The sequence below is a fragment of the Carassius auratus genome, chromosome 38 (assembly GCF_003368295.1).
Source record: "Carassius auratus strain Wakin chromosome 38, ASM336829v1, whole genome shotgun sequence".
Classification (NCBI taxonomy): Eukaryota; Metazoa; Chordata; class Actinopteri; order Cypriniformes; family Cyprinidae; genus Carassius; species Carassius auratus.
The window spans coordinates 10,372,889-10,400,401 of record NC_039280.1 but is presented as its reverse complement, the minus strand read 5'-3'; the positions used below and the strand labels follow the sequence as shown (position 1 = coordinate 10,400,401).

Below are 27,513 nucleotides of genomic sequence, written 5' to 3'. Positions count from 1 at the left end.
TTTAAATATGATTACCTATAAAGAAACCTCTAATATTTCCACTATACAGTATTTCCATTTTTAAAACTCTTCCGAGAGACTCAGTGTTATTGTCTGCAGATTGCAGTACTTCTATATATACTTGTACAGTATCGTGTTAACTAAACTATTTTGAATAGTAAAAGCATGCCGAATATAAAAGATCATTTTTCTCCTACGAGTTATTGTCATTTACAAAGGCATTATAGTCTGTCCCCAGGTATTAAAAACAACAGAACTGTGATTAAATACTAGATCATTTTAAAATAGTTTATATTAAAATAAGTGATTTTTATTAGGACTCATATCATGGCACAGCTCTAAAGAACGCCTTGTGAAGGCCTGATCTGTGTCTGATCAGAGGAAAAACTAAACAGGGCAAGTCTGTATTCTGTAAGAAAGAAATATTGTGACAATGGGATGACAGGTTGGGTATTTCATTATGTGACACATAATAAGCACCAAACACTTATATAATAAGCACAACCTCAAGATGATGATGGTTTGTTTTTTGTTTTTTTTGAGCAGTGGACAATGACAGAAGCTGAATGGCTAAAATGCTAAAATACTATCAGTTCACACTTATTTCCGTAGATCTGGACTTTAACATCTTTCTGCATGTGCAAATGTCTTTTGCTTACAGCGTGCATCATGCATTCAGTCCCAGAGAAGAGCACAGGCTTTAAAAGACAAACACCTTCCCTTGGGATATTAATGATAAATCATAGATCATGGCCTAAACATTCAAGGCACTTCAGGGTGACTGTGATAAACTGTGATACAGAAGTCAGTTTGCCTCCAGAGTCTGAAAGTTGCCATTATAGCAGTTGGTAATTCTCCATTTTTTGTCAATCATTTTGAAATCGTTTGGAATTTTTATATATAAATATCTAATGACTGTACCTGGCAGGTGATTGTATTAATATGTAAAGTTTGTGGTAGACAATGTTTTAGCAATAACATGTTGAAATGAAATAATTCAGCACTTAATCTGTGAAGTTATTCGTAGTCAGGCTTTTTAATCATGAAAACAGTCGGAAATTAATTGTGAACTGATATAAACAACTATTCCGAGTCCACCATGAGGCTTTAGAAACACAACAATAAATGAACTATGAATAATGATTTTAAAGTCAGGCGACACATTTTAATGAAAAATGTTACCTGATCTCTTTTCAGTTTCATTCGATAGTGAAAAATGATTTAATGAAAGAAAAGCTGATGTACATGAAGCCTTCCTCCTTGCAATATTCAAATGAGGGTCATTAAAATTCAGGTTACCCTAAAGAACCCTTCAAATCAATGGCACTGATGTCTTATGAATGTAAAGAGCATATTTCATGTGCTAACAATGAAGAACTGTGAAAGGTGTAGCACACTAGTAATGCCGTGACTACCGAGTGCTGCTGTTAACACTTTTTTTTCTGTAATTACAACAATCCGTATATCACATAACGCAAGCACATGCTATAACAGATACAGGAATAAATGAGTGTTAAGTTTTTGTTTTTGCGTGGGCACAAACTGTTTATCTTTAGTATAAACAGGAAAAAAAACAACGTAACTACAGGATGAGAAGTTTAATCAATGAGGTTGAGCTAAAATTCAGTCGCTAGAAGCGCCTGGCAGTTCACCTGTGGCTCAAAACCAAGTCAAAACAATCAAAATGTGTGCGAGCTACGTTGTTTTTCAAGGCTTGGTCTTCTATATTAAGCATGTGGAGAGAACAGAACCAAGAGGTAGATTTTCTTGTTCATGAAAACCGTGTTTAAAGTGCCTAAAAGTAGCCCTTCAACCTTTGCCAAAAAGACTGAAGCACCCTTAAAAACAAGAATAGACACTCGCTTCAAACTCAAATAATTCAATTACTTCCCTCCTGCCCAATGCAGTTTTCCATAACTTGAACAAATAAACATCAGCATGCACAGTACCTTACATTCAATATGCACTTTACATCAAAAGTGAACTGTCAACCCACAGTATAGACACAATACAGATTTATTTCAATCTTAATTGAGTAGCTTTTTCATCAAGAAGGATTTCATATATGACATATTATGTGACCGGAGAGAAAAGGGCAAATGTAAACCAGTGTTCCACCCAATTTCAGGAAACATTCCTTAGTTACTAATTTTTCCAATATGACAACTAATATATTTGCATAGGCAATATGGGATTAGCCCTTAAACAGTACGTTTCCTGAATTCTTCGTGAGTATATATCATAATTATGCTAAAAAAAAAAAAATTAACAAACAAACAAACAAAAGGAAATGCTACTCTTCTTTGTAAACCCATTTCATTTACAGTATTAGGCTTCAAGTAGATCAAAATAAACATTTAACGGTAACTAGATGAGAAAAAAAAAGAACTAAGCGTAACGAGAGGTAGTGGAAAACCAATGAAAATGAGCCGCTTCTATAATCACATAGCACAGGCTCCACTTCATTTGCTTAGAAAAGGAGCCTTTTGGCAAGAAAGGTTGTTTTTTCCAAGTCCTACCAAGCTGATAAAATCATTATCAACAGCTGTTAGCCATCACGGTGACAGCCGTCAAGAGAAAAACTCCTAAACTCTCGAAATCGGATTAAACATTAGCAGCAAAAATAAAGTTGAGGCATTGAAATGAAACAGACAACTACTTTCTAAAAGGATGGTTCACTGCAAACGAGACCAAATGTGACATCGCATGTTCTTGTATATTCTGCAGTTCAATTAATAATAAGTGAAAATGTCAAATTCGAATAATACCTTCATGTGTGAAACTTTTTAACGATAGTTTTTATCAAACGATTCCGTCTGCAGCCAAATATAGTAGCATAATACTGCATGAATTTCCATTTCTTATTTGCCTCACATTTTTTGTCAATAATAAGAACTTCGGTTTCATTTCGGTTTTCATTGTTTAAATAAACATGATTATCTTCTACTATGATTTATTTTAAATCTGTCCTTATCTGCTTTAAATAATCATATATATTCACTCAGTCGAATAGTTTCAATGACATTGGACTTCCTGGATTACTGACATGTATGGATTGAAATAGTCATACAGTCACATTAATTTTCATTGACATTTATCATAAAACTTACAGTAAATGTGTGTCAATTACCCCCATCAAAGATAGTTTGGTACAGTAAATGTCCATGTGTCATACAGTGTCTTTTTCTTTTCTTTTTTTAGAGCAAGACAATTTTGATTTATTGCTCATTTCTTTAATGACATGATTCTTTTTCTTTTAAAACAAACAAGAAAATTCAATCATTTTGTTTTAGAAATGTTGGAAAGCCAAGCTTCCCACGATGGTTCGCTGCTTCAGTAAGTAAACTAAACTACTAGGTAACACCTATTAAAGGACCTACTCACATTGGATGATGCTCAAACACTTGAATAGTTCAAAGAAGAATATCTATGCACTCGGTAAAGTGACAAAGGTCTTCATTTTAATGTGGTAAACCTGCAGAGTGAATGGCACTTAACTCTCAGAGCACCAGTAAGAAAACCCAACAACAACACACTTGATCATGCCTAACTTAACAAACGTTCATTCATTGGCACAAGAGTTCAGGAAAGTGACACTTTGAGGTTGGGTGTGGTGACCAAAAAAAACGTTGGTTTAAATGCAATTCACTCTTGAATTTCTCCGCTAAAAGGTGAGAGAGTGGTTTAACACACCAGTCATTTAAATATCGTGTTCTCATGCACTGGCTGCTGCGATTGCAATAGCACATAAATGTCTAGAAAATTGAACAGCAACATTCAAGTTTGAATCCAACAACACGTTCTCGAGGGACACACGTCTAAACCTCGGAAGGAAATCGTCTTTTGTAAGTATCATCGTCAACGCGATGCTTCCCGCAGAGGTTCACATCATATCTGGGTTAAGTATTGCAATGTGTACGTGAAACAACAGAAGAAACGCATGCTGGAAAAAAGCATTATAAAAAAGACTGACTTGCTTCGTTTTTTTTTTGTTTGCTTGTTTTCTCGATAACCTGCAGTTTTCCGAGCTGTGAAAACGACCGCTCCTTGTTTCAAGTCGCAAAAACGAACATTTGGACTCGGAGGCAGAGAAAAGAGACTCCGTCGCACCACCTCATCGAGCAGGTCTCGGCGATCACAGTTATTTTAAATAATCCTAGTGGAACTCTCAAAAACAAGGCATAGTGTTCACTACACTTTTGTTTAATAAAATACATTTCTTTAATGTGTAAGACAATTCGAAGCTCTTTTAAGAACCTCCAGAACGTTGGTGGGTGATTTTCAAGCAATTCTCGGTCAGTCCGGCGAAGCTTACAGCCCATGACATACAGTACCTGTGCTTCTCTCTGTTAGTAACGGACTGGGAGGGGCTAGGAGGACTCACACAATAAACTGTGTCATCACCAGCATCAGCAGCTTTTGTGCCCTTACTCAGTGGCATTGTGATTTTTGCAGAGAGAAAGAAATGTTCATGATTCATTTAGCTGCCCAATCACAACACTAGCTAGCCCTTATGTTTCCCAGTTAAAGAACTGTCGACACGCAAAGACAGAGTTTGGACGGAGGTTACGCTTTCCAGCTTCTCTTTTACAAAACATTTGGCACAGCTAATTTTCCCTTCGCTTATGAGAGCTTTACAATGTTCTCTCCCCTTTGTAAAAAAAACAACAACAACAAAACATTGTAGTCCGGGGCTTAAATGTCAAACTGGAGTAAATTCCATAACCTTGTATCATGCAAAGGTTTTCTAGCTTAACATCTACCGCTTATCCGTTGTTTTTTGATTCTCTTAAAAAAATAATAATAACAGCATTATTCAGCTGTCCTCAGATATGCGAGGCGTAAAAGATGGAAAGGATCAGGTAGAAAGAACACAGAGAAAGTGAACAAGTGATGTAAACAGGAAGAGAGAGGAGATTTGAGGAGTCAAAAGAGACAAAACAGGTGAATGAAAAAGACAGTAGGAAGTATGCATCTGTCTGATTTCCTACATGTTTTTTTCTGTGTCACGGTTGCCTGAGCAGCTCATATTGGCACTTAAACAGAACTGAACTTCATGGTCACTAGTGGATGCTCAGAATTGCTTAACTACTCACTCTTGAAATAAGAAACATCACACCTTTTGAAAGTGGCACCTTGGGGCTTTTTTTTTTGTCACAAATCTTCTAGCTGAAACCTAGGTGTCTAAGCAGGCCCTCTTGCTGTTAAGGAGATCCCTGTAAACAGATGAGTTGAGAAATCTGGGGAAGGAGTCTCTGTGCATGAGGGTGTAGATCTGAAGCTGGGCCTCCTCATACATCGTACCGCTGGGTTCTGCCAGGCTCTGGTTGATGCCTTCCCTCACCCGGGAATCCAAGCTGACCTGCCGGCCGACAACAAATGTGAAGATCAACTTTCCCTGAAGATTATATGTAAATATATGTTTATATTTTGTGTGAAAGATTGCACTATATTGAATATATTGCATACTAAAATTCAAAATATGTTTTTTTTTTTGTCCATTAAAATATGTCAATTTTTCTTAAAACATGGCAAAAATAATTTGTAGGAATAAAATGCTGAGCATATGAGCTAAGTAAAAAAATGTAGATTCCATCTACATTTGTGTATAGAAAGAAACACACCAATCAACCCATGAATATCCAAAATTATTTTTGTCAGGTGACAGTTCAGAAAATGTTTGTGCACAAAAAATGCTATAGAATATATTTTGTTTAGTTATTAATGTAATATGAATATCTTATATTTTTATGTTGTCATATTTTGTTTTACGGTCATATTGCAGTCACGTATTCTAACCTCTTTTGGCGAAAGAATGGAGACGTAGTCTTCATAAATGATCCTGGCTTTTTCTTCGATAGCTGATGGGTTGGTTTCTTTCTTTAGTTCCTCACAGGCCAGCCAGAACATCAGGTTTTCTTCACTGTACTCCGACCGCAAGAACTCCCGGAAAACATCCCTCCCCTCTGCAGAGCGCATCACCATCTCAAAGCTCCGAGACCAGGCAATCAGCTCATCCAGTGTGGGATGCCTTCAAATGGGAGACAATGAAAAAAAAACAGGAACTACCCATTTAAAAGAACTTTAACTTCAGCTGTCAGTTAATACACTGTATGGAAATGTATTAAAAGGCACTTCATTGAAAATTGAATTGCCCCAAAAAGACTTGGTAACAAACTGAGATTTCACTCATTTTAACAGGACGTTGGGGAGGTATGAACACGAGCACTATAAAAAGTACAAAACATCTTGTCCCTAAACAATGATAGACGTTTCTAATAACTCACTGTTCCTCTGTTGCTTCTATGCTATCCATCTTTGTACATGTTTGCCTCTCTGAACGTTCCCTTCTGTCTTCATTCCTAGGGTGAGAAGAGAAGTGTTAGACACAGCAAAGTCTCTGTTTTTCTTACTGTTTCTTACTTCTTAAAGATAGTTAAAGATAGTTCACTTAAAAATGAAAGTTGTGTTATTAATTACTCACTCTCATGTCATTCCAAACTGTAAGGCATTTGTTCATCTTCAGAACACAACTTAAGATATATTTGATGAATTCTGAGAGCTTTCTGACCCTCCATAGACAGCAATGCAACTTAAATGTTCACAGGTTTAGAAACGTAGCAAGGACACCTGTAAATAGTCCATGTGACATCAGGGGTCCATCCGTAATTTTTACGAAGCAACAAGAATACTTTTTGTGCACAAAGAAAACAAAAATAACAACTTTATTCAACAATTATTCTTATCCTCATCCGGTCTGCTGTCACGTGCTGCCATTGTGGAAAGAGTATGACGAACGTTTAGGAGAAGAATTGTTAAAGTCATTATTTTCATTTTCCTTGTGCATGAAAAGTATTCTCATAGCTTCATAAAATTACGGTTGAACCCCTGATGTCACATGGACTGCTTTAAAGAATCATTTCAGTTGTGTTGCTGTCTATGGAGGTTCAGAAAACTCTTGGATTTCATTAAAAAAAAATCTTAATTTGTGTTCCGAAGATCATCTTACGGGTTTGAAATGACATGAGGCTGAATAATTAGTGACAGAATTGTTTTTTTTTGGGGGGGGGGGGGTGAACTATCCCTTTAAATGTTTCTCTCACTCCCTTCTGGCCCCAAGTTTGGAAAAAAAAACTGACTTGCAATAAAAGTCTATCCATAATCTAAATACTAAAATTCGTCCTCTAGTCCAAAAAGAGCTTTTATTGAAACTAAGCTACAAATCACAGGTGAACATCGCCTGTGTTTCTCAGTTCAAGTCTCTGTACAGCAAGTATAACTGTGTTTGTTAGCCATGGGGTTCGACAAGCTGACAAGGTTCTAAATATATAACATGTACTACACAGCTGTTTTGCATGTGATGTGGGACAGAAATAGCCATTTACCGTGCAGATAGTGGAAGTGTTTTGTGGGGGGATGGCTGTGGAAACCCGAGGTTACAGAGTAGGGTTTGTACTGCCTCCTCAATGTTTTCTTTTTTTTCATGCAATATTTGTATTCATTCATGTTATTTATAGTCCCCCTGCAAGCTGTGCTATGGCCTTTCCAATCTTTCTTTGCTCAGTGGCCCAGCCTCAAACTCCAGCTACTTTTTCCCCATATTATTACAAGCTAATTTAACTCTTTAAGGAACACTTTTTCTTGCGATTTATTTAAAGAGTTACAACAGCCAGAATTTCATTCTAATGTAATGTGTTTGTAGACAAGTTTAAAAAATCAATTAAATGAAACATCAAATAAAAAATAAAAGAATGGTCCAGCTGTGGTTAAAGACAAGTTGTTTTCTTCTCATTATTAGTGGCACTTATATTTGTGTTGTACTCCTGCTTAAAAGTGCATTCGGTAATTATCAAATAAATGTGCAATGTTAGCTTGCATACTGAGACAAACCCTCTTCCACATATTTTCTTAATATTCCTGATGGAGGATTTTAAAAGGCCTTGCTAACATACAACAATGCAAATATATGTTTTGCTTAAACTCAGTAATTTACACAATGGCAATACATGTTAAAAATTAACAGGCTGCCTAGCAGAAAGCTAAAATGGCCATTGCTCAGTCAAGGTTTGAGTTTATATTAAAGTGTCAACCTGAAGATATACTGCATTTAGCAAATTTTAGATTATCATACATTTCTGTAAATTCAGCAAAAAGACGGAATGTTTTAAAGTGAGACTAACAAAGTAATACTATGAAACCACCACAGAATTCATAAAATCCAATGATAAAACTAGTTTTGTTAGTTCAAACGCATGTTACAAAAGACTAAAATCATGCAAAGTCAAATGGCAACACCTGCTCAAACTAAAGTAAGAGTGAGCCCACAAATATTTAGCATTTACACTATAGTTTAAAAGTTTGGGGTCAGTAAGATTTTTTTTACTTTTATTCATCAAGGATGCATTCAATTGATCAAAAGTAACAGAAAGATATTTATAATGTAACAAAAGGTTACGGTTTCGGTTTTAAATAAATATAAATGAATTCTGAAAAAAGAATCACTGTTTCTACAAAAATAGTAAGCAGATGTTTTCGACATTAATAATAAGAAATGTTTCTTGATGACCTAATCAGCATATTAATATGATTTCTGAAGGATCATGTGACACTGAAGACTGGAGTAATGCCTGCTAAAAAAAAATCAGCTCTGCATTGTTTTACATTTTTTAATTTCAAATATTTCACAGAATTACTGTTTTTAATGTATTTTTGATCAAATGAATTCAAAAGCATATTTAAAAATCTTACCAACCCAAAACTTTTGAACGGTAATGTACTTGAGGCAGTTAATGGTGATAAAATACTTGCTGCTCAATGTAAAACTCATTGTTAAGCAAATAGCTTCCATGCATCTAGATCTTTACAGCAGAACATAAAGAAGGATGAGGTGTACCAGAGGCATTTGCAGCATCCACACCAACACAGACAGCAGGTGTTGGGCCTCGGGTGACCAGGCGCCTGCGGGGGTCCTTCAATGCGTCCCTGCTGCCTTTTCCTCATTTCAACTCCACTCACACTCTGAGGCTGTGGACAGACACATCTGATTAGAAACAAAGCAGTGGGGGCTTGGGAACTGTGTTAGCTGAAGTATCTTGTTAACTACAGATGTTTCTAAATCTAAAGTAAAGAACAAAGAGATGATTAATGATTTGCAGATTCCAGGGAGAGATTTATGCTAGCTTTTCCAATGGAAGAGATCATAAGGATGCTCAGTATCTGAGCTTGCTGGACCGTTTCCTACTCTACAGTCAGATGCTTATTCAGCTGAAATCTACAAGAATGCATGTGAGAGACTGAGAGGCAGGCAGACAGAGAGACAGAAAGTAAAGAAATCCCCTCTTCTGTTCAGACTACACATTCATTCCTCTGGCAAGATGCTAAATTAGTTTGAGCTGTAGGAGGGAGAGAGAGATGCTCCCCCAGCCCTGAACACACACAGGCAATAGTAGTGTGGGATCTCACATGTTCTAACACATGAGCAAACACAACAGTTTTCCTTTCAGGAAGAAAACTGTTTATAAAAATGCAATTGCTGTTGCTTCCTGTTTCTTAAAAGAAATTAAATAAAACCATATGAATCCTTCTTAAACGGTTCTTCAAGAGAAAACTAATTAGATAAATAGATAAGGTACATTGTCAAGGAAACCTTTTTGAAACTAAATGAGTCATTGATATTTAGTTCTGTTTAACCGTAAAAAGAAAAATCATACATATTAAATGTGCGTAAAAGGGTCAACATTTGGGAGCTTCCTAGTACATGAACATAGACCGAAAGCCATCAAAATCTCATTTAAGATTTCATGATGGAGGCTTGGCGCCAAATAAAAATAAATCTCCATGCAAATCAACATTTTTACATGTACACCGGCAACCAGAGAGCATATGTGAAATAAAATGGTTTTCAGTAAATTCTTCCATGTTTGGTTCCCAATATCACTGGCTTGTTAAAAACAACATCAGAGCAAAGATTTTAACCACAAACAATTTAACTGCGTTGCATGTGTTTCCAAGAAGCACTCTATCAGGAGAGAAAATAAGCAAGTGTTGTTACTGTGAGCTCTGCTCTACTCTAACTGTGATCCATCACCATACCATTAACATGTCTTTAAAACACATGGGTGATTATTCAGTTTGACAGTTTTATTAATAGTGACCATACGGTCTTGGTAATATGGAAGCACCTCACTTGCATACATATGAGCATAGAAATTCAAGAGATAATTTTGTCATATGTGATATCTGATATCTAATATATATATATATATATATATATATATATATATATATATATATTTTTTTTTTTTTTTTTTTTTTTTAATTAACAGATATTTTTTTTAATTAAAATATTATATATAATATCTATTATAATTATATAATACATATAATGTAATTATTATAATGTAGAAATATTTTAATATGTGACTAAAAATTTAATTAACATCTTTTTTTGTTTGTTTGTTTTTTTTTACAGTGAAAAAAACTTAGGTACTAAAACTAAAAATTAAATACATTTTAATTACAGCTTAATCTTATAATAATAATAAAATATAAATATAATAATAATAATGAATAATAAAAACTAAAAAAAATACTAAAACTTAGAATAAAAAATAAAACATAATTGAAAGTAGTAATAAACAGTATTTAGGCTACCAAGTCTTCTTAAGCCATTTCATAAGTTTATCTGAAGAATAGACTGAAAATTAAATTTAAAATGGTTTAAAAAAGCTATTAAGGTAAATGTTGACAGATGTTTAATTTCATAGTTAACTATCCATTTAACCCCTGCACCACTTCAGGTGTATTGAGGCCTTTATGGGACTTGCCTCATTACTCTATTCAGTTAATCACTTTAAGCTCAGCAAGTTGTTTGCGTGAACTGCAAATAAATAATTTGACTAGGGCTGAAACGATTCCTCGATTAATTTGATTACAAAAAATTATCGAGGCAAATTCCTCTGCCCCGAAGTCTCTTTTAATTTATTTTAAATCTCACGTCAGGTTCTTTCGCAATTAGTTTTTTAATGTGACACAACGCGTTGTGAACGTCGTGGCTTATGTCCATTGCAAGATAGAGCTGGCATACCACAACAAGGGCCTTATGATTTCCGCGATGTAGAAAACGCGGAGGGAATCGTGGAATCCAGTTATAAAAACAGAATTTACAGTTTAACGCGGAATGGCACGCAATTTGCCAAATTTAGAATTTTATTAATCAAAAATAGGTCATTGCACTTACATCAAATCATGATATGGACTAATATCTGTAAATATTAAGCCGGAACAGTCTATTTAAATATGAATCCTGCATGTTCTGCGTGTGTCTGTTAATGAATGGAGCAGAAGCGCGTCTTCCTTTTTACCACACGCAATGAAGCGCGCGTGACGCTCCATTTCAGCGTCTGCTATCACGAAATAAGGACGTGAACACATGAACAACATCTCCAGAACTGCTCTGACAGTCACTTCATGAGCATCTGACCTTTGATTAGAGTAAAACTAGCATCACATCACATACACAGAACTGTAAAGGTACGTCAACCCGTCAAAATAAAAGTCCTGTATTACTATTGTTCAGCAGAATGTACATAGCCTACTACCAAAAAAAAAAATCAAACATAATTTATTTTAAGGTTTAATCACACAACATTTCTTCCATGTTTTATTTTTAATAGTAAATCCCCTTTGTTTACCAAAAAGTTAAGTTAATTTTCAATAATTAAAAGATATATAAAATTAATGTTTTATGTGTTTAATGTTTAATGTGCATCTCAGAAAAATGCTTTATTTAAAACCCCAACTGAATGGCACTTAAATGCACTTAATTCATCTGTCAACTTTATTGTCATTGTTCACAGTACAAGTACAGACAGAGAAACAATGGGTAATAATTAAATGTTTATTTTTGATGTCTGCATTGCATTCTATTCATTTAAAAAATAAAAATATTTTCTTTCTAAAAAAGGAAACTTAGTTGTTCATTTTAAGAGCCCCATGAGTCTTATTTTCTCTTGCATAATTAATATTGCACTTTAATTAAAGCAAAAACACATTTTATCTGATTACTCGATTAATCGGTGGAATTTTTGGTAGAATACTCGATTACTAAAATATTCGATAGCTACAGCCCTACAATAGACTTTGAGAAACCCTGGTATGATGCCTCATTTAAGGCTCTCAACAAATTTGTTCATGTTAGCACAAAGCTTTCTGGAAACTGATCTTTTGGTAGGGTTTGGCAGCACAAACACCATATCACATCACCTAGACATCTGATCCAAATATTTAGGGACAAACAGTCTGGGCACTAAACGGAGAAGCTGGAGGTCTGGGACAGTATCAAATGACTGTTTCCCAGTATGGTATTGGTAAATATCCCATAACCACAAAACCACAGGGCATTTGGTTGGCTGACTTTTTGTCGCAATGTGTGGTGCATAATTTAAAGATTCACTGCTGATTGAAATGCATTGCAGTGATAAAGGACAAAAACGACACAACAGCAATTTTTTGTAGGAAAACACAGCATTAAATATGCTACACAAAATATGCTATAAAAATAAATATATAAAGCATACTGCATATGAAAGGAAACATTTTGTTTGTTATTTAGTATTAGTATTGTGCTTGTAGGGTAATAGTAGTCTACTGTTTTCTTAGTCTCATTACATTCCATCAATATTACTGACATCACATACACCAAAATATGATTACTCTGAATATATAGACCGTCAAACAGACCTTACCTCTAAATTCATCCTTAAACTTAGACCATCTACCTGGTGATGAAAGCTCAGTTTGTCTGTGATGTGATGTAATGTGAACAGAGAGTTTACCATAATGGAGCCACATAAATCAAATATGCAAAACATAACTACCATCAGTTATTCAGTGCCTGGCCATGGAAAACATGCATCCTGATGCAAAACACACTGAGAAGTCCCTTTGTTCACATCTACAGCATTGACCAACAGCTCTGCACAATATGTAAAACAAGAAGTTATATTGAGGAAAAACCAATTATACAACCAGACTCAGTCTGATTTCACAGAAAGTCATATATCATTGTATATCATACTAGGCTAAAAAAAATTAATAGTGCTAAACACTAGTGACAGACCAATGTATTAGACAATATTTGGCTGGGGATAATTCACACGTTCTGTTTTTAGATACTTTCAGTGAATGCCATGTAAATATTCTGTCAAAATTATTAATTGTCATTATCATGTGTCTCCATTGCTTTTAAGGGATATTTCACCCCCCATAAAAATCTGTGATAATTTACTCATGTTTCAAACCTGTATGTTTTCTTTCTTCTGTGGAACATAAAGTAAGATATTATGAGAAATGTTTTAGTGGTTTTGTCCATACAATACAAACCAATAGTCACCAAAAAGGTTTGGTTATAAACATTCTTCAAAATATGTTATTTTGTATTCAACAGTAGAATGTCAGTTGTATAGGTTTACAGCAACATAATGAGTTAATGATGACAGGATTTTCATTTTTGGGGGAACTTTCCCTTTAATAATTACATTTCATCAGCTAAAGTCAGTAATAAAGTACTTCCCTGGACCATGCACACAACTGACCAATCAGAATCAAGTATTCCAGAGAGCCATGTAATAATTGATGTTAATTAAAGAGAAGGCTGAGACAACTGGAAAGATAATCTGTCTGGGACATTATAGTATAGTATAGTATATATTTAAAGTATATGCCATGTCAGCATCTAAGGCTATTTTCATGGCAAAAACAATTAAGGAATACAATTATAGTAAAGAAAATAAAACCAGCAAACAAACAAACACAAGTTATATTACACAAGATTTTTTACATTAACATATGATAAAAAACATCTCGGTTACGTATGTAACCTTGGTTCCCTGAATAGGGAACGAGATGCTGCGGTGACGTCACCACGTATGGGAACACCTCTGGTGTGACGAATGTCTGAAGCCCTATACCATCCCGCCAATCCTATTGGCCAAATGGCGCATAGCACCACCCTACGCATGCGCACGCATGATATACCTGGGTGCAGCGCGCCATTTCGCTCAGATTTCATGACTGAAGATGAAGTTGTTATCAAGGTACGGAACGGCCAGAACCGCAGCATCTCGTTCCCTTTTCAGGGAACCAAGGTTACATACGTAACCGAGATGTTCCCTATCATAGGTCACTTCGATGCTGCGGTGACGTCACCACGTATGGGAACGATATACCAAAACGCCTGACGTACCTGATAACTGAGATCCGAGGAAGCATCTGCTCAAGCGGAGAGAACCCGGGAGCCAGGAGCCATCCTCACATCCAGACTGTAGGACTTGATAAAAGCGCTCGGTGAGGACCATCCTGCCGCAGCACAGATATCATCCATAGAAGATCCACTGAGAAAAGCTTGAGAAGAAGCCACAGCTCAAGTGGAATGAGCCTTAATTCCTAAGGGCGAAGCGAGTCCGCGCGCCTCATAGGCCAAAGAAATTGCCTCCACCAGCCAATGGGACATGCGCTGTTTTGGAACCGCATGGCCCTTACTTTTATGTCCAAGACAGACAAACAGCTGGTCAGATTCACGCCAAGGGGCTGTACGATCCACATAAGTCTTTAAAGCTCTCACAGGGCAAAGACTTAGATCTTCTGATCCAGCCTCAGCAGGTGAAAAAGCTTCCAGGAACACTTGCTGAAAGCGAAAGAGGTTAGATGCGACCTTAGGAACATAGTTAGGCCTGGGCCGCAGCAGCACCTTCACAGAGCCCGGTGCAAATTCCATGCATGAGGGTGAAACAGAAAGAGCCTGTAAATCCCCAACTCTCTTGAGGGAGGATAAAGCCATGAGAAGAAGTGTCTTCAGTGTCAAGAATTTATCCGATACGGTCTCCAAGGGCTCAAACGGATGCCCTGATAAACCTAGCAACACAATGGATAAACCCCATGAAGGAACTCGCACAGGGCGGAAAGGCCTCAGCCGTCGCGCACGCTGTACGAAACGAGAAACTAGTGGATGACGCCTCATAGAGGCACCGCCTATGTATTCGTGGTAAGCTGAAATGGCTGCCACGTAAACCTAAAAGTGGCTGGTGTTACGCCATCCGAAAAACAATCCTGGAGGAACTCCAGCACTGAAGCCACTGGGCAGTAAACTGGATCCACATTACGATTGCCACACCAGGCTGTAATCAGTCTCCACTTGAAAGCATATAAGCGTCTCGTAGAAGCTGCTCTAGAATTCAATATAGTCTCAGTGGTTTCAACAGAAAGACTGGGACATACTAATGCACTCCGCTCAGTGGCCACGCCCACAGTTTCCACAGATCCGGCCTCGGGTGCCAAATCAGCCCCTGTGCTTGTGATAATAAATCCTGTCTGAGGGGAATCTCCAAGGAGAGCCCGCTAGCAGACTGATCAGATCCGCAAACCACGGCTGCGTGTGCCATCGCGGAGCCACCAGCAGCAGCTGATCCACTCTGTCCCACCGTATTCTGCATAATACCGCTGGGATCAAACGAATCGGAGGAAAAGCATACAGACTGGTGGTGGGCCAGCTGTGAGCTAATGCATCCACGCCCAGGGGCGATGGGGGGCATAGGGAGAACCATAGCGGGCAATGCGTAGTCATATTTGACGCGAATAAATCCACTTTCGCTTGCCGAATATCCGCCATAAAAGATTCACCGTCTGGAGGTGTAATCTCCATTCTCCCTGTTCCAGAGCCTGTCTGGATAGCATATCTGCTCCGAAGTTCAAACGTCCGGGGACATGAACAACTCGGATCGACAGAAATTTTCTCTGAGACCAGAGAAGAACATGTCTCGCCAGCCTGCACAGGGGGCGAGAGCGTAATCCTTCCTAATGATTCAGGTATGAGACAAACGCTGTGTTGTCTGATCTGAGCAGCACAAGACGGCTGATCAGCAGATTCGCGAATTACTGGAGAGCCAGAAAACTGCCAGTAATTCCAACCGGTTTATATACCAACTGCGTTGTGCAGCTGTCCACACTCCATGGGCTGGTAGCCCTTGACAAACAGCTCCCCAACCGGTCAAAGACGCATCCGTCGTGACGGTCTCTGGGAAAGCTCAAATCCCCAGCCGAACCCCGGTAGGAGAAACTCGGTTGGCATCCATAGCTTTAATGACATCACACAACTCCGTGTCACCGAAATCGTCGGATGCGGAAGACAACGGGGTGAAATATTTCGTCTTTCCGCCCACTTTTCCACTGAAAAGGGCGCATGTGAAGTAACCCCAGACAAATTACGGGGAATGCCGCTGCCAATCGTCCAAGTGGTTAACAGACGGACGCCCTGGAGCCGCAACGGGGCCAGAGCTACATCCATGCATTGAGAAGTACGGGGTCTACGACTTCTATAGCCCCTTTGCTCAGCAGAGTTGACATCTCCTGTCACAACACTGCTATTACCATCAGTCTATCACCGTGGAAAGAATTCAGCGGAAAGAGGCGGGCCTCTAAAAAACGAATTGGTGTATCCGTGACAATTGTGCGTAACACCCATTGAGAAATGCCGGGCAAGCGTTCCACGCGACCAAAACGATACTAGCAGTCTCAAATTTCCGCTTTCTGCAACGCTGTCATACACATAATGTCCGTGCACGGAAAAGCCTGCGGCATTCGTGCACAGGGGAAGTGTATGCATAAGAGCTATTGCGTCCCGTTGTGTATATTCCTGAACGTGTCCACGGCAGGAATTAGACCAACGAATTGAACATCAGGCTCTGCCGCTAACTAAAACGGCGGCTGTGCGAGCCGTCATAAACGGGTCGTCTGTGTAAGACCCTTGAATCGCCCCTCAAGATCTGAAAGCTGGATTGCGCAGTGTCTGAGGGATTATTATTTATTATTTACGCCTGGCGTTACAGCCCGATCCAATGCTGCTCGAAGCGCTGTTTGCTGCGAGACAGTCAGTCAATGTTAGAGCGTAGGGACTGCAGTGAGAGTGTTGGATGCGCATTAGCGGTCCAACAGCACTCTATAGTGGAGGGCACAGTCCCTGGCGAACATGAAGTAAAGCGCATGCGTAAACTTGCTGCGTTTCGTTGTGTATAATCCTGAAGCGTATCCACGGCAGGATTTAATTCACCAAGATAAAAATCGGGCCACGTCGCCATTGCGAGAACGTGGCGGCTGTATGAGCAGTCATAAACTGGCCATCTCTGCCAGCCTTTTGTGCCGTCCCTCAAACTCTGAAGGCTGGATTGTGCAGAGTGTCTGAGGGGGCGCTCAAATGATAGCTCAATCCAATGATGCTCGAGGTGGCTTTGCTGCGAGACAGTCAATGTTAGAGCGTGGGGACTGCAGTGAGAGGGTTGGATGTGCATTAGCAGTCCAACAGCACTCTCTAGTGGAGGGCACAGACCCTGGCAAACATAGAAGGAAAGCGCAAGCGTCAAACTCGCCGCGTTTCGTTGTGTATAATCCTGAAGCGTGTTCACGACAGGATTTAATCCAACAAGATAACATTAGGCCACGCCGCTAGCGAGAACGCGGCAGCTGTGTGAGCCGTCATAACTGGCCATATTCGCCAGTCTCTCGTGGCGTCCCTCAGACTCTGAAGGCTGGATTGTGCAGAGTGTCTGAGGGGGCGCTCAAATGATAGCTCAATCCAATGATGCTCGAGGTGCCTTTGCTGCGAGACAGTCAATGTTAGAGCGTGGGGACTGCAGTGAAAGGGTTGGATGTGCATTAGCAGTCCAACAGCACTCTCTAGTGGAGGGCACAGACCCTGGCAAACATGAAGTAAAGCGCATGCGTCAAACTCGCTGCGTTTCGTTGTATATAATCCTGAAGCGTGTTCACGGCAGGATTTAATCCAACAAGAAAACATTAGGCCACGCCGCTAGCGAGAACGCGGCAGCTGTGTGAGCCGTCATAAACTGGCCAAATTCGCCAGTCTCTTGTGCCGTCCCTCAAACTCTGAAGACTGAATTGTGCAGTGTCTGAGGGGCGCTCAAATAACAGCTCAGTTCAGTGACGCTCGAAGTGCTTGTGCTGCGAGACGGTCAATGTTAGAGTGTGGGGAAAGAACGAGAGGCTTCTCGTAAAGAACCGTAATAAGAGAATAAAATTTGCCGAAATAGACACGACTCGATACGTCTAGACGAGACTAGGTCGCGGCGGAGTTTGGCGCGATCCGTTCGGCTAGAGAGGTAGTCAAACGGCATCGCTATATAATAACAGTCCGCCATGTAGCACACTGAGGAAGGGGAAGCGCGTTTCTCCTGTCCACTCGGAGGGAGAGAACCGCTTATGCAGGTCAGAGCCTACTCTGAGTAGAAGCTGCGGTTAGACAACATAGTATAAAGCAAAACTGCTCTGATCAACGCGCTCGAGTAGGGGAGAGCGAGCAAGTGGAAAACTCCAGTGCATCACTGTACTCATAGTCAAGCCGCACATATCGCCCCTAACCAACACCTCGTGCGGGGCCTCGGCGACCGCAGAAGCGAACGGTGGGGGTTAGACGCGAGGCGACTGAAGAAATAGACTCCAGAGCGCGGATACTTTTCTTATTTTACCATAGCCGTAGGCTATCACAGAGAGAACATGAGAGAGGCTGCAAACGAATCTCTCATGAGTGCCTCCCTGTGATAAACCCATATACGGCTCTTACCTTTCGTTGACTCATCGCGTCCGCGAAAGAGGAGTTAACACTGCTCGAAGAAAATCGCTGGAGAACGCGAGATGATAGGGCACAGATGATTCGCTATTCCTGAAGGAATGAAATCTGAGCGAAATGGCGCGCTGCACCCAGGTATATCATGCGTGCGCATGCGTAGGGTGGTGCTATGCGCCATTTGGCCAATAGGATTGGCGGGATGGTATAGGGCTTCAGACATTCGTCACACCGGAGGTGTTCCCATACGTGGTGACGTCACCGCAGCATCGAAGTGACCTATGATAGGGAACCTATCCTGCAAAAATTATACTAAATAAGTCTTTAAGTGAGTTTTCTACATACATTAAAAGCTGGACAGTCCAATAAAAATGTTTTTACACAACATGCATTGAGTGTAGTCTTCACCTTCACCTAAACACCACTTGATCAAATCTAGTTTTGAAAGAGATTAAAAATCTGTGCGAAACTTCCGGATGTATTTCATGTAATTCATTATTTGTGCATGTATCTGGCCTCTAATAATTCTTCTGCCTTTGGTGTGTGTTTCTGTTACAGATATTGAAACATCTACCCAAAGAAATCTTTTTCTGTTCCAGTAAAGACTGCTAAATGGATCACGAATGCTTTTTAAAGTTTGAATGCATTTAAATTATTGTAAATAACAGAAGAGGTTCCTTTAATTGCACATATTTCTAACAACAAGCATTTGAGCGCTCACTTCCCTGCTTAAAATACATTACAGTCAGCATTTGTGAATTACATTACAATGTGTGAAAATGCCTCTGCGTGCGAGCATGCTCAGATGCCGCTGTCTAACCCCGTTCTCCCACTGGAAGTCTCATGCGCCCTTGTGCACTTCCCCATACACATTCCATGGCAGCAAGTGATGCATACCATAGGCCATGGCTGGCTGCACAACAGAAGCCACCTAAAGCCGTTACCCACAAAGCCTAGCTTGAGAAACATGTCACACTGCAGTTCTAATACATGTGATAATCACACAGAGGCACGTTTCACCCACATTTCTCACCTTGTGCAACATCACATCACCGCTCGGTAAACACGTCTTGTGATTTTCCACATCATCAGTGCACTTGCAATCACTCTAGGAGAGAAACCCCCTCCCACCCCACCCCAACTTACCATGCAAATTAGTAGCAATCCATCCGAAGATCAGGTAAGAAAATCATGACTGTAATGTCAAACACTGAGACTGGTAGAGAGCTGGAAAACAAAATGTGGCCTCTTGTATCTTCTCTTATCATGCCTGATGGAGAATGCGGGAGGTGGGTGGAGGTAGGTTTCAAACACCTGGTATTTTCAGGCACACCCTTTCCTTGAGTCAAGGGCTAAATGATCCAGGATAGGACATCTGGGAAATAAATCACACCAGAAAGAAAGCATCAGAACTGCTTTAATATAGGGCTATAATTACTAACAACTGATAACCATTTATATTACTCAAACTTGTAAGATTGCACTCAAAATCGAATCTGATTACTTCTGGACATCTTATAATCCAATTCTTATTTAATTAGTGTTTGCCACAAGAATAATAATGTGCTGTTTGACAAAATGAAGCAAAAAATACTTTTATTAATAACACAAAGAACCTTAAAGTCAGCATGAAATAAGCATTCATCCTATCTATTTTTAAATGCATGTTAAATATCTTATTATGTTGAACAACTCATCCATGCATATGTAATGTTACGTCATAATGTGCATAATGTAATCATGTCATAACTGGTCCTCATGTCTTTAAAATATAGTTTGCAAAAGGGTGCTTTTGCAGTTATGCCATAGACTAACCATTTTTGGCTCCCAAAAGAACCTTTCCGTGAACAGGTCCTAAAAGAACCATTTGAAGAACATTTTTAAAAAAATCGAATATAAAGAACCTTTTCTGCATTTGAAAGGTCCCATGGATGTTCAAGGTTCTTCGTCGAACCATTGATGCCTAGAACCTTTATTTTTAAGAGTGTTTCACTGAAAATGCTGGTAACACATGCAAAGCAATCATCTAAACTGTCTAAAAAAAGATATTTTCCATTACTACTTTCATTCCATTGCTACTTTAAATTAATTATTACATGTACTGATCAAATCTAATAGCTAATTAATCAAATTTTTAAAGAGTGTTCATTAAAATATTTAAATAATAATAATTAATTAATATTAAACTATATACATTAACTAGTTAAATAGTAAATTTGAGTCTTTAGTGAAAAATGTATTATAAGACATTACATTTTGAAAGCAAAGATTGCAATGCACTGCTATTGTCCCCATAAAATTTATAAAAACGAAATAGATCAAATTTTATAATGTGCAAATTACATGTACTACTTTACTTACTGACACTGGCAACACTATTGTAATCTAAATAACCCTTAAACTTAAAAAAATAAAAAAAACATTTCAGTTATGTTTTATCTAGGTTTTATTGACAAGTGAAAGAGGTCAATATTTCTGCAAGGTAATACACTGCAGTACTATTATATATCACAGCAAAATGTGGAGAAAAAAACCAAGCATATCAGTAATAGAAAGTATACTGAACTATACAGATTTACTGGCTTTCATTTTCAGTGTATTTCTGTTTCCCTCCAATGTTCAATAGTGAAACAAAAATGTGATTTTTTTTTTTTTTTTTTTTTTACAAATCTGTGCATTCATTTGTGTGGAGCGGGTTACTACTGCTTGGTTTTAATGAATGGATTCAGTGACGAATCATCTGATTTGACATCCGAGATGTTCCCCACATGAAACAGATTGTTACACAAAAGCAGCTGCATTGTAAAACCAGAAGCACAAGTGAATAGGAGGAACTTCACAACTCTTATGATGATGAATGGTCGAGCAATCAGCCCTCCTCCGGAAGGAAACTCTCATCAATAACTGAATGCAGGAAAAATAATTACTGGCAAGTCCGAGAAATAATATACAAACTCAAAAAATACATATATTTAATTTAAGGTCAATCGGGAGAAAATTGTCGGGAAAGAGGTAATTTAAAAGGTACATTAAGATAAAAAGTCATAGTTTATTTTTTTAAGTATAACAATGCAAGACAATGTTCCGTGATATACAGATATAGACGGCTGTCATCCGTTATTCGCCTTCATTCCCGGTTGCAGCGGCTGTCTGTGGAATCAAACACGGCTGTGTGTCAAAACCTACTGAGGATCCTACCTAGACAGCGTGTTTAGGCATCTTTGGAACATTAACGATGGTTTAAACGCCCCTACGAAGTCACCAAACACCAACGAGCGTTATAAATGCTGTTGGAACCTCTCAGCCACTCGAATAATGTCCAAAAATGCTGTCTAGGTAGGCAGCTCGCTGGGTTTTGCAACACAGCCAGCATCTTTACTTAAGTCATCGCAGGTAAAGCCTAAATCATTTATGTCACAAGACAGCGCGGTGCAATTGAAAGTAATGGGCAAACTGTTCCCTAAAGCCGTGCTATTTTTGCCAGGCGAAATGTAATTGCCACTTTATTCTATTTTCGCAGCCGCTCTTTGATTTTCTAAACGCAAGGAAGCAACGGCTAGCGCGTTAGCTGGCGAGCTAGCGGGACCGCCGAGACCGTTAAAGAGCGTGTGTCGCCTTACCCCTTTTGTTTTAGATGTCAGTCTTCTAAAAGGGTGTCGTTACACGTGTTTATGCGGATATCGGGGGTATCACGCGTTGAGATTACATGCTGCCGTTTTATCTCCATCAGCGGTGTTTTCCGTCCATCCGCCCAACTTCAGCACCGAGCGAGCCAGTGGAGACGCCCTGCGCATGCGCGGCGGAGCTGTCAGCTCACGGAGCGCGAGGCGAGCTGCGGACAGGATGCAGAGGCAGAGGTGCAATGACAGGCTGAGATTCTGCTCTCTCACAAAAACTGCCTGCTGCACAAATATATAATATATACATACACAACACACATAGCGTATTTAAAAAGGCTCCGTGGCTCACTTTAAAACATTGTATGTATATATATATATATATATATATATATATATATATATATATATATATATATATATATATATATATATATATATGCACTGTAAAAGACAACAATGTTACAAATGTACAAAAAAAAAAAACACATTCCATGATGGAAGAATAGTTATTAATCATTTTAAAATTTCAGTTGCTTTATTGACAAATGTTTTGCAAACTATACCCAATTTGCTCACAATAGTATTGCTAAAGCACCAATAGCCTACAAATGTATTGAAATACAAATATAGATCTACAATACAGAAAATATCTTGCTGCAATACAGTAGAATTTAATCAAAACTTATTCAGTTAAATTTTTTAATGTTGAAGCCTAAATGACTCTTACAGGCCTGATTATTGTGCAAAGATATTACTGAACAACAAAAATGCAAGGAAGAGAACAACCACCTAACCAGCAATGAAATAAAAATACATCAAATTCTGCCTGGTGAAATGTATTTTAAAATATCACAAGGTTGAATAAATAAGCAACAAATACAAAGCAACATATATTTATGCATTATGTTTGTTTTCTATTATGTTGTATATGTTTTTTTCCTCCTGACACTTGACAAATCTCCCGTCTGATTCAAATTCAGTTATAGAGATGAGCTGCCAAGATACACACAAATCAGACAATTATAGAAGACTGTGTAATTCTTTATTATAAATGATGTCTGTACACGCACAAAAAGCAATTTATAAACATGAATATTCAATATGGCTGTTTTAAATGCATTTCTCATAGACCAGATTGTGATGAGTGATGTTGCTACAAACCACCATTGCAACATTTTGCTATCCACTAGGAGGCACTGAGACCACAGCACTATGGTCATAGTAGGATAAACCTTAAGTGACCACCTCTGTCAAACTGAGGCTTCTCTTTATCATGCCTGTGAGGTGCAGATATACTCTTTATAGTGGTTATTAAGTTAGGCCACCAACTGGAACTGTTTGTTTAATGACAGATAATCCATAATGCTGTCCATTCTTTTTTAAAATAATGACAACAGATAGTCAGTCCAGTGTAACTAAATATTAGAAGTATTAGCACATAAATTCTATTATGTTTTGTAATGACATCTTCCCTTTCATGCTTAATATTACACATCATTTGTAGTGCTTTATGTGAAACAGCATGATATCAGATCACACACTCTGATCTGACATCGCAGTCATTATTGATGTTTTTATTATAACTGTATCAACAATATTCTAATAATTCTTTAACAACAATGTATGTGAATAAAATACTTTGTTCATTTTTCATTTCATTCATAATGATGAATCGTCTCTAATACCACAGATTGTAAAAAAAAAAAAAAAAAAAAAAAAGCTCCTGACTATTAGATCCACTTTGCATATACAAGATATTGTTTTGTTTTTGATATTACTAAATTGCCCTTCTGCTGTACAATTAAAAACATTACAGGAAGCCTACTTATGCCTTGGAGCTAGAGCTTGTCCCCAGACTAATAAATCTCGCTTCTTGCACCTGTGGAAAGATGCTGAAGATAATTTCCATTCCTAATAGCTGTTCTAAAAATCCTCTCTCCCTCTCTGACGTCCAAAGTTTCAGTTTTTTTATCGTAGAGCAAATAACTTTATATCATGTCAGTAAATGGCATCAGATAATAAAATGTACAATAAAATGTAAACAAAAGCATGTTATGTTTCCATGTTGCCTGGTTCTGTGGTCAGTCATTGGTCATGGAGTCGTGTATCATCATGAGCTTGTTTAAATAAAAGCTCTGATCAAAAACACTCCTGGATCACACTTCTTCTAAACATTAAAGGTGCTGTATGTACAGTAGAATTGACAACGAGGGGTTGAACTAGGTATTGCGGTCCAAATTCCAACCGGCCCCTCCTCCTCAGACTTGACACACACACAGGTTGCCAGATTGACGCTCTGACCCCTTTTGTTACCAGCTTCCGTGACTGAAATGAATTATGAAATTAAATGGTTTCCTACCAACTGGCAACCCGGGTTGTCGAAATACAATTGGGTAAACTTGCAGTGGTTGGGTTTCACAAACCAAAACAGAGACTGAAATTCAGGCCCAGAACGCACATTTTCAAAGGAGAATAACTGACTGTAGCATTGTTTTTCAGATTAACAAGTATGTTAACTTTGCATGTTTCTTAAACATCTGCCAACATATTATGGTATTTTTATGCTTTAGTAGTGTCAAAAACTTATATACAGCACCTTTAAAGCAGTACAGCCGCCTGGATACCTTGAGTCCTGTGATTCATTGCTGTCAGATTATTTGGGATTAGCTTTTGGTTTTGCTTTCTTTAAGATTTGATTTATTCATTTATGTTTTAGATGTGCTGAATGGCTCCCTGTCAGGGTTTTGTCCTTGAATGCTTCAGCAAAATGTTCCTTCTATTAATCTTAATACTTCAGTCATCTAAGCAGGTGTATCTCTAGCAGTGCAAGTGTGTAAGACCAATGTTTGCCATTATATTAGCATTTTTATTATCACTTGCGGTTTAGTGCTTGACTTACCACTTGACTTGAATGAATAAATTAATAAAGTATTTATATAGGGCTTTATTGTGTATTGTTGTACACCCAAAGCTCTTTACGATCATGAGGAGGTCTCTTCTCAACCACCAACAGTGTGCAACATCCACTTGGATGATGCGACGGAAGCCACAGTACAACGGCGCCAGTGTGCTCACCACACACCACGAGGCCGTGATTGACAGGGGCCAGTGGAAGTAATATTTCCAGGACACTTTTCGAGAATGACCACAGAGAGTCAGGACCTTGGTTCAACATCTCACCCGAGGGATGGTGATTTTTTACAGAATACTGTCCCGGTCACTATACTGGGACATTAGGACCCACACAGACCTCAGGGTGAGCACTCCCTTCTGACCTCACTAACACCTCTTCCAGCAGCAACCTAGTTTCCCCAGGAGGCCTCCCATCCAGATGACCAGCTCAATCCTGCTTAGCTTCAGTGGGCAACCAGTCTCGGGCTACAGGGTGATATGACTGTTAAGACTGCATTTATTTAAGAAAAGACAGCTTGCATAATGATTCTTGCAGTATTGTGCACTGGTTATTATAGGGCTCTGAATATGAACTTAAGTGAAGTGATCAGGCCATTTGTCTTTAACCATCTCATTACCTCAACAGCTTTGTTGCTGAAATACCAGCAGGTGTACAATGATTAGAAAAGACCTATAGAGTCATATACTGTACATATAATTCTCTCCTGGACCTAAAAAAACGATACAATGGATAGAAGATGCTGTGATGCCATAAAACAACCATTTTTCAGTGCTTTTTTCATTTCTTCAGTGCTTTTTTCAAGGGAAAATAAATTCAGATGACGGTGAAGGACCTTAAACAAAGCTTGTTGAAAGATGACATTTCAGTCTAATCAGTGAAAAACTGTTTTGTGTTTTCCTCATAGGGTTTGATGAAAAAGGTCTCATGCTGCTTATTAAGATCAAAACATTTAAAGTTTACATTTCCCATGCTCATTATTTCACAGAATGCAGTGTCAAAGTCACATAACCTTTGGATGAAATATCATTTTGACATTTATCACCTCTGTAAAGGCCTTGTTTAAACTGTTGTGAAGACCGTTAATTACTGATCTGGAAGGATTTCTCTAAGGGTGATTTATTACAATAGGTTTAAGTTTAGCCTATAAAAGGACATAAAAAGTCCTTCGTCCTTGGCACATGGTTTGTAGTTGAAACATCATATACAGTAATGGGTGTTATATTGGAGTGCCTGTTTTATACATAAAATAATTATAATTGTAGTCTGCCCTTGAGTTGCCCCATCATATTAATTTTTGCATTCACATTTAATACTTTACTTTTAACAATCTGGGATCTCATTACACAGTTTACTAGGGAAGAATAAAATGTTACCAGAATAACAATCCCTCCTCCGTCAGTGTACTGCCACAAATTAATAAATAAATAATACGGACATGAAAAAAAACAAAAGATTATGGCAACCAGATATAAGTCCAAGTCACTGTTGTGCTTAAACGTGCACCACTAGCTGATACAGTGGAAACTGGAATTATGATTTATTCACTATCAAATCTTAGGTTAGACAGGTTAATTATGCCAAAGTTTTTAATGTAATGGTTTGTTTAGTAATTCATTGAAGAATCTGCCAATAACCTATGTTTAATATTTCCCTCATTTAAAGAAACATTCAGTTTATCTCCACCCATAGGAAATAAAGATCACATATTGAGATCTCTTTAATATCTCACTGTTTTTCTAGACAGCAATAAGATTAAATTGGAGGGGGAAATAATATTTTCCTAAAAATAAAAAAAACAATGACCTCACATCTCCTTTCCAAACCGCTAATTGCCAAGAACATTACATTTGGAATCAAAACTCAGAGGCTTCATTATGACCCCAAGCATTTCTCATCTAATCGTACAGCACATATAGTAACTCATACATCTTCATGAAGTCTCCAGAATCCTGAAAGAGCAATACAATTTTCCCCTGGGCATGAATCAATGCTTTATTGAGCACTTTCACAGAGGGTGAAACAGTAATGTGCGTTCAAGAATGCACAAAATTTGAGGAGCATACTAGTGGAGGGTTTGTGGCGGCTGATTAGCATTGCTAATAATTATAATTATTATTCTGATCACCATCAAAATCAGCCAGTCATTTAGTGTCTCGCCAACCTCAAAAGGAGTCGTGATGGGACTGTACACCTGGTCCTCAGTGAGATCAGCAGTTCAAAGCATAAATGTCACCAAAAAATGAACATCTGAAAGGTAATCCAGGCAGAGCCTGAGTGAACTTTTTTGGCAGGTGCTGCTTAGTCACATCTGATTGAGAGGGGTGAGCCATACATCTTTCTACACT

At 38.4% G+C, this 27,513-nt stretch overlaps 1 protein-coding gene across 1 annotated transcript; it reads right to left on the bottom strand.

Moving 5' to 3' along the window:
• Positions 1-416: 416 nt before the first annotated feature.
• On the bottom strand, positions 417-22,484 carry rgs17 (regulator of G protein signaling 17). The gene is made up of 6 exons (XM_026224012.1): positions 22,255-22,484; positions 19,781-20,009; positions 8,894-9,024; positions 6,288-6,362; positions 5,800-6,031; positions 417-5,362 (listed from the first exon to the last, which is right to left on the bottom strand). The coding sequence occupies exons 2-6, from the start codon at positions 19,781-19,783 to the stop codon at positions 5,177-5,179; spliced, it is 627 nt and encodes a 208-aa protein (XP_026079797.1). The 5' UTR covers positions 19,784-20,009; positions 22,255-22,484; the 3' UTR covers positions 417-5,176.
• Between the last annotated feature and the right edge of the window lie 5,029 nt (positions 22,485-27,513).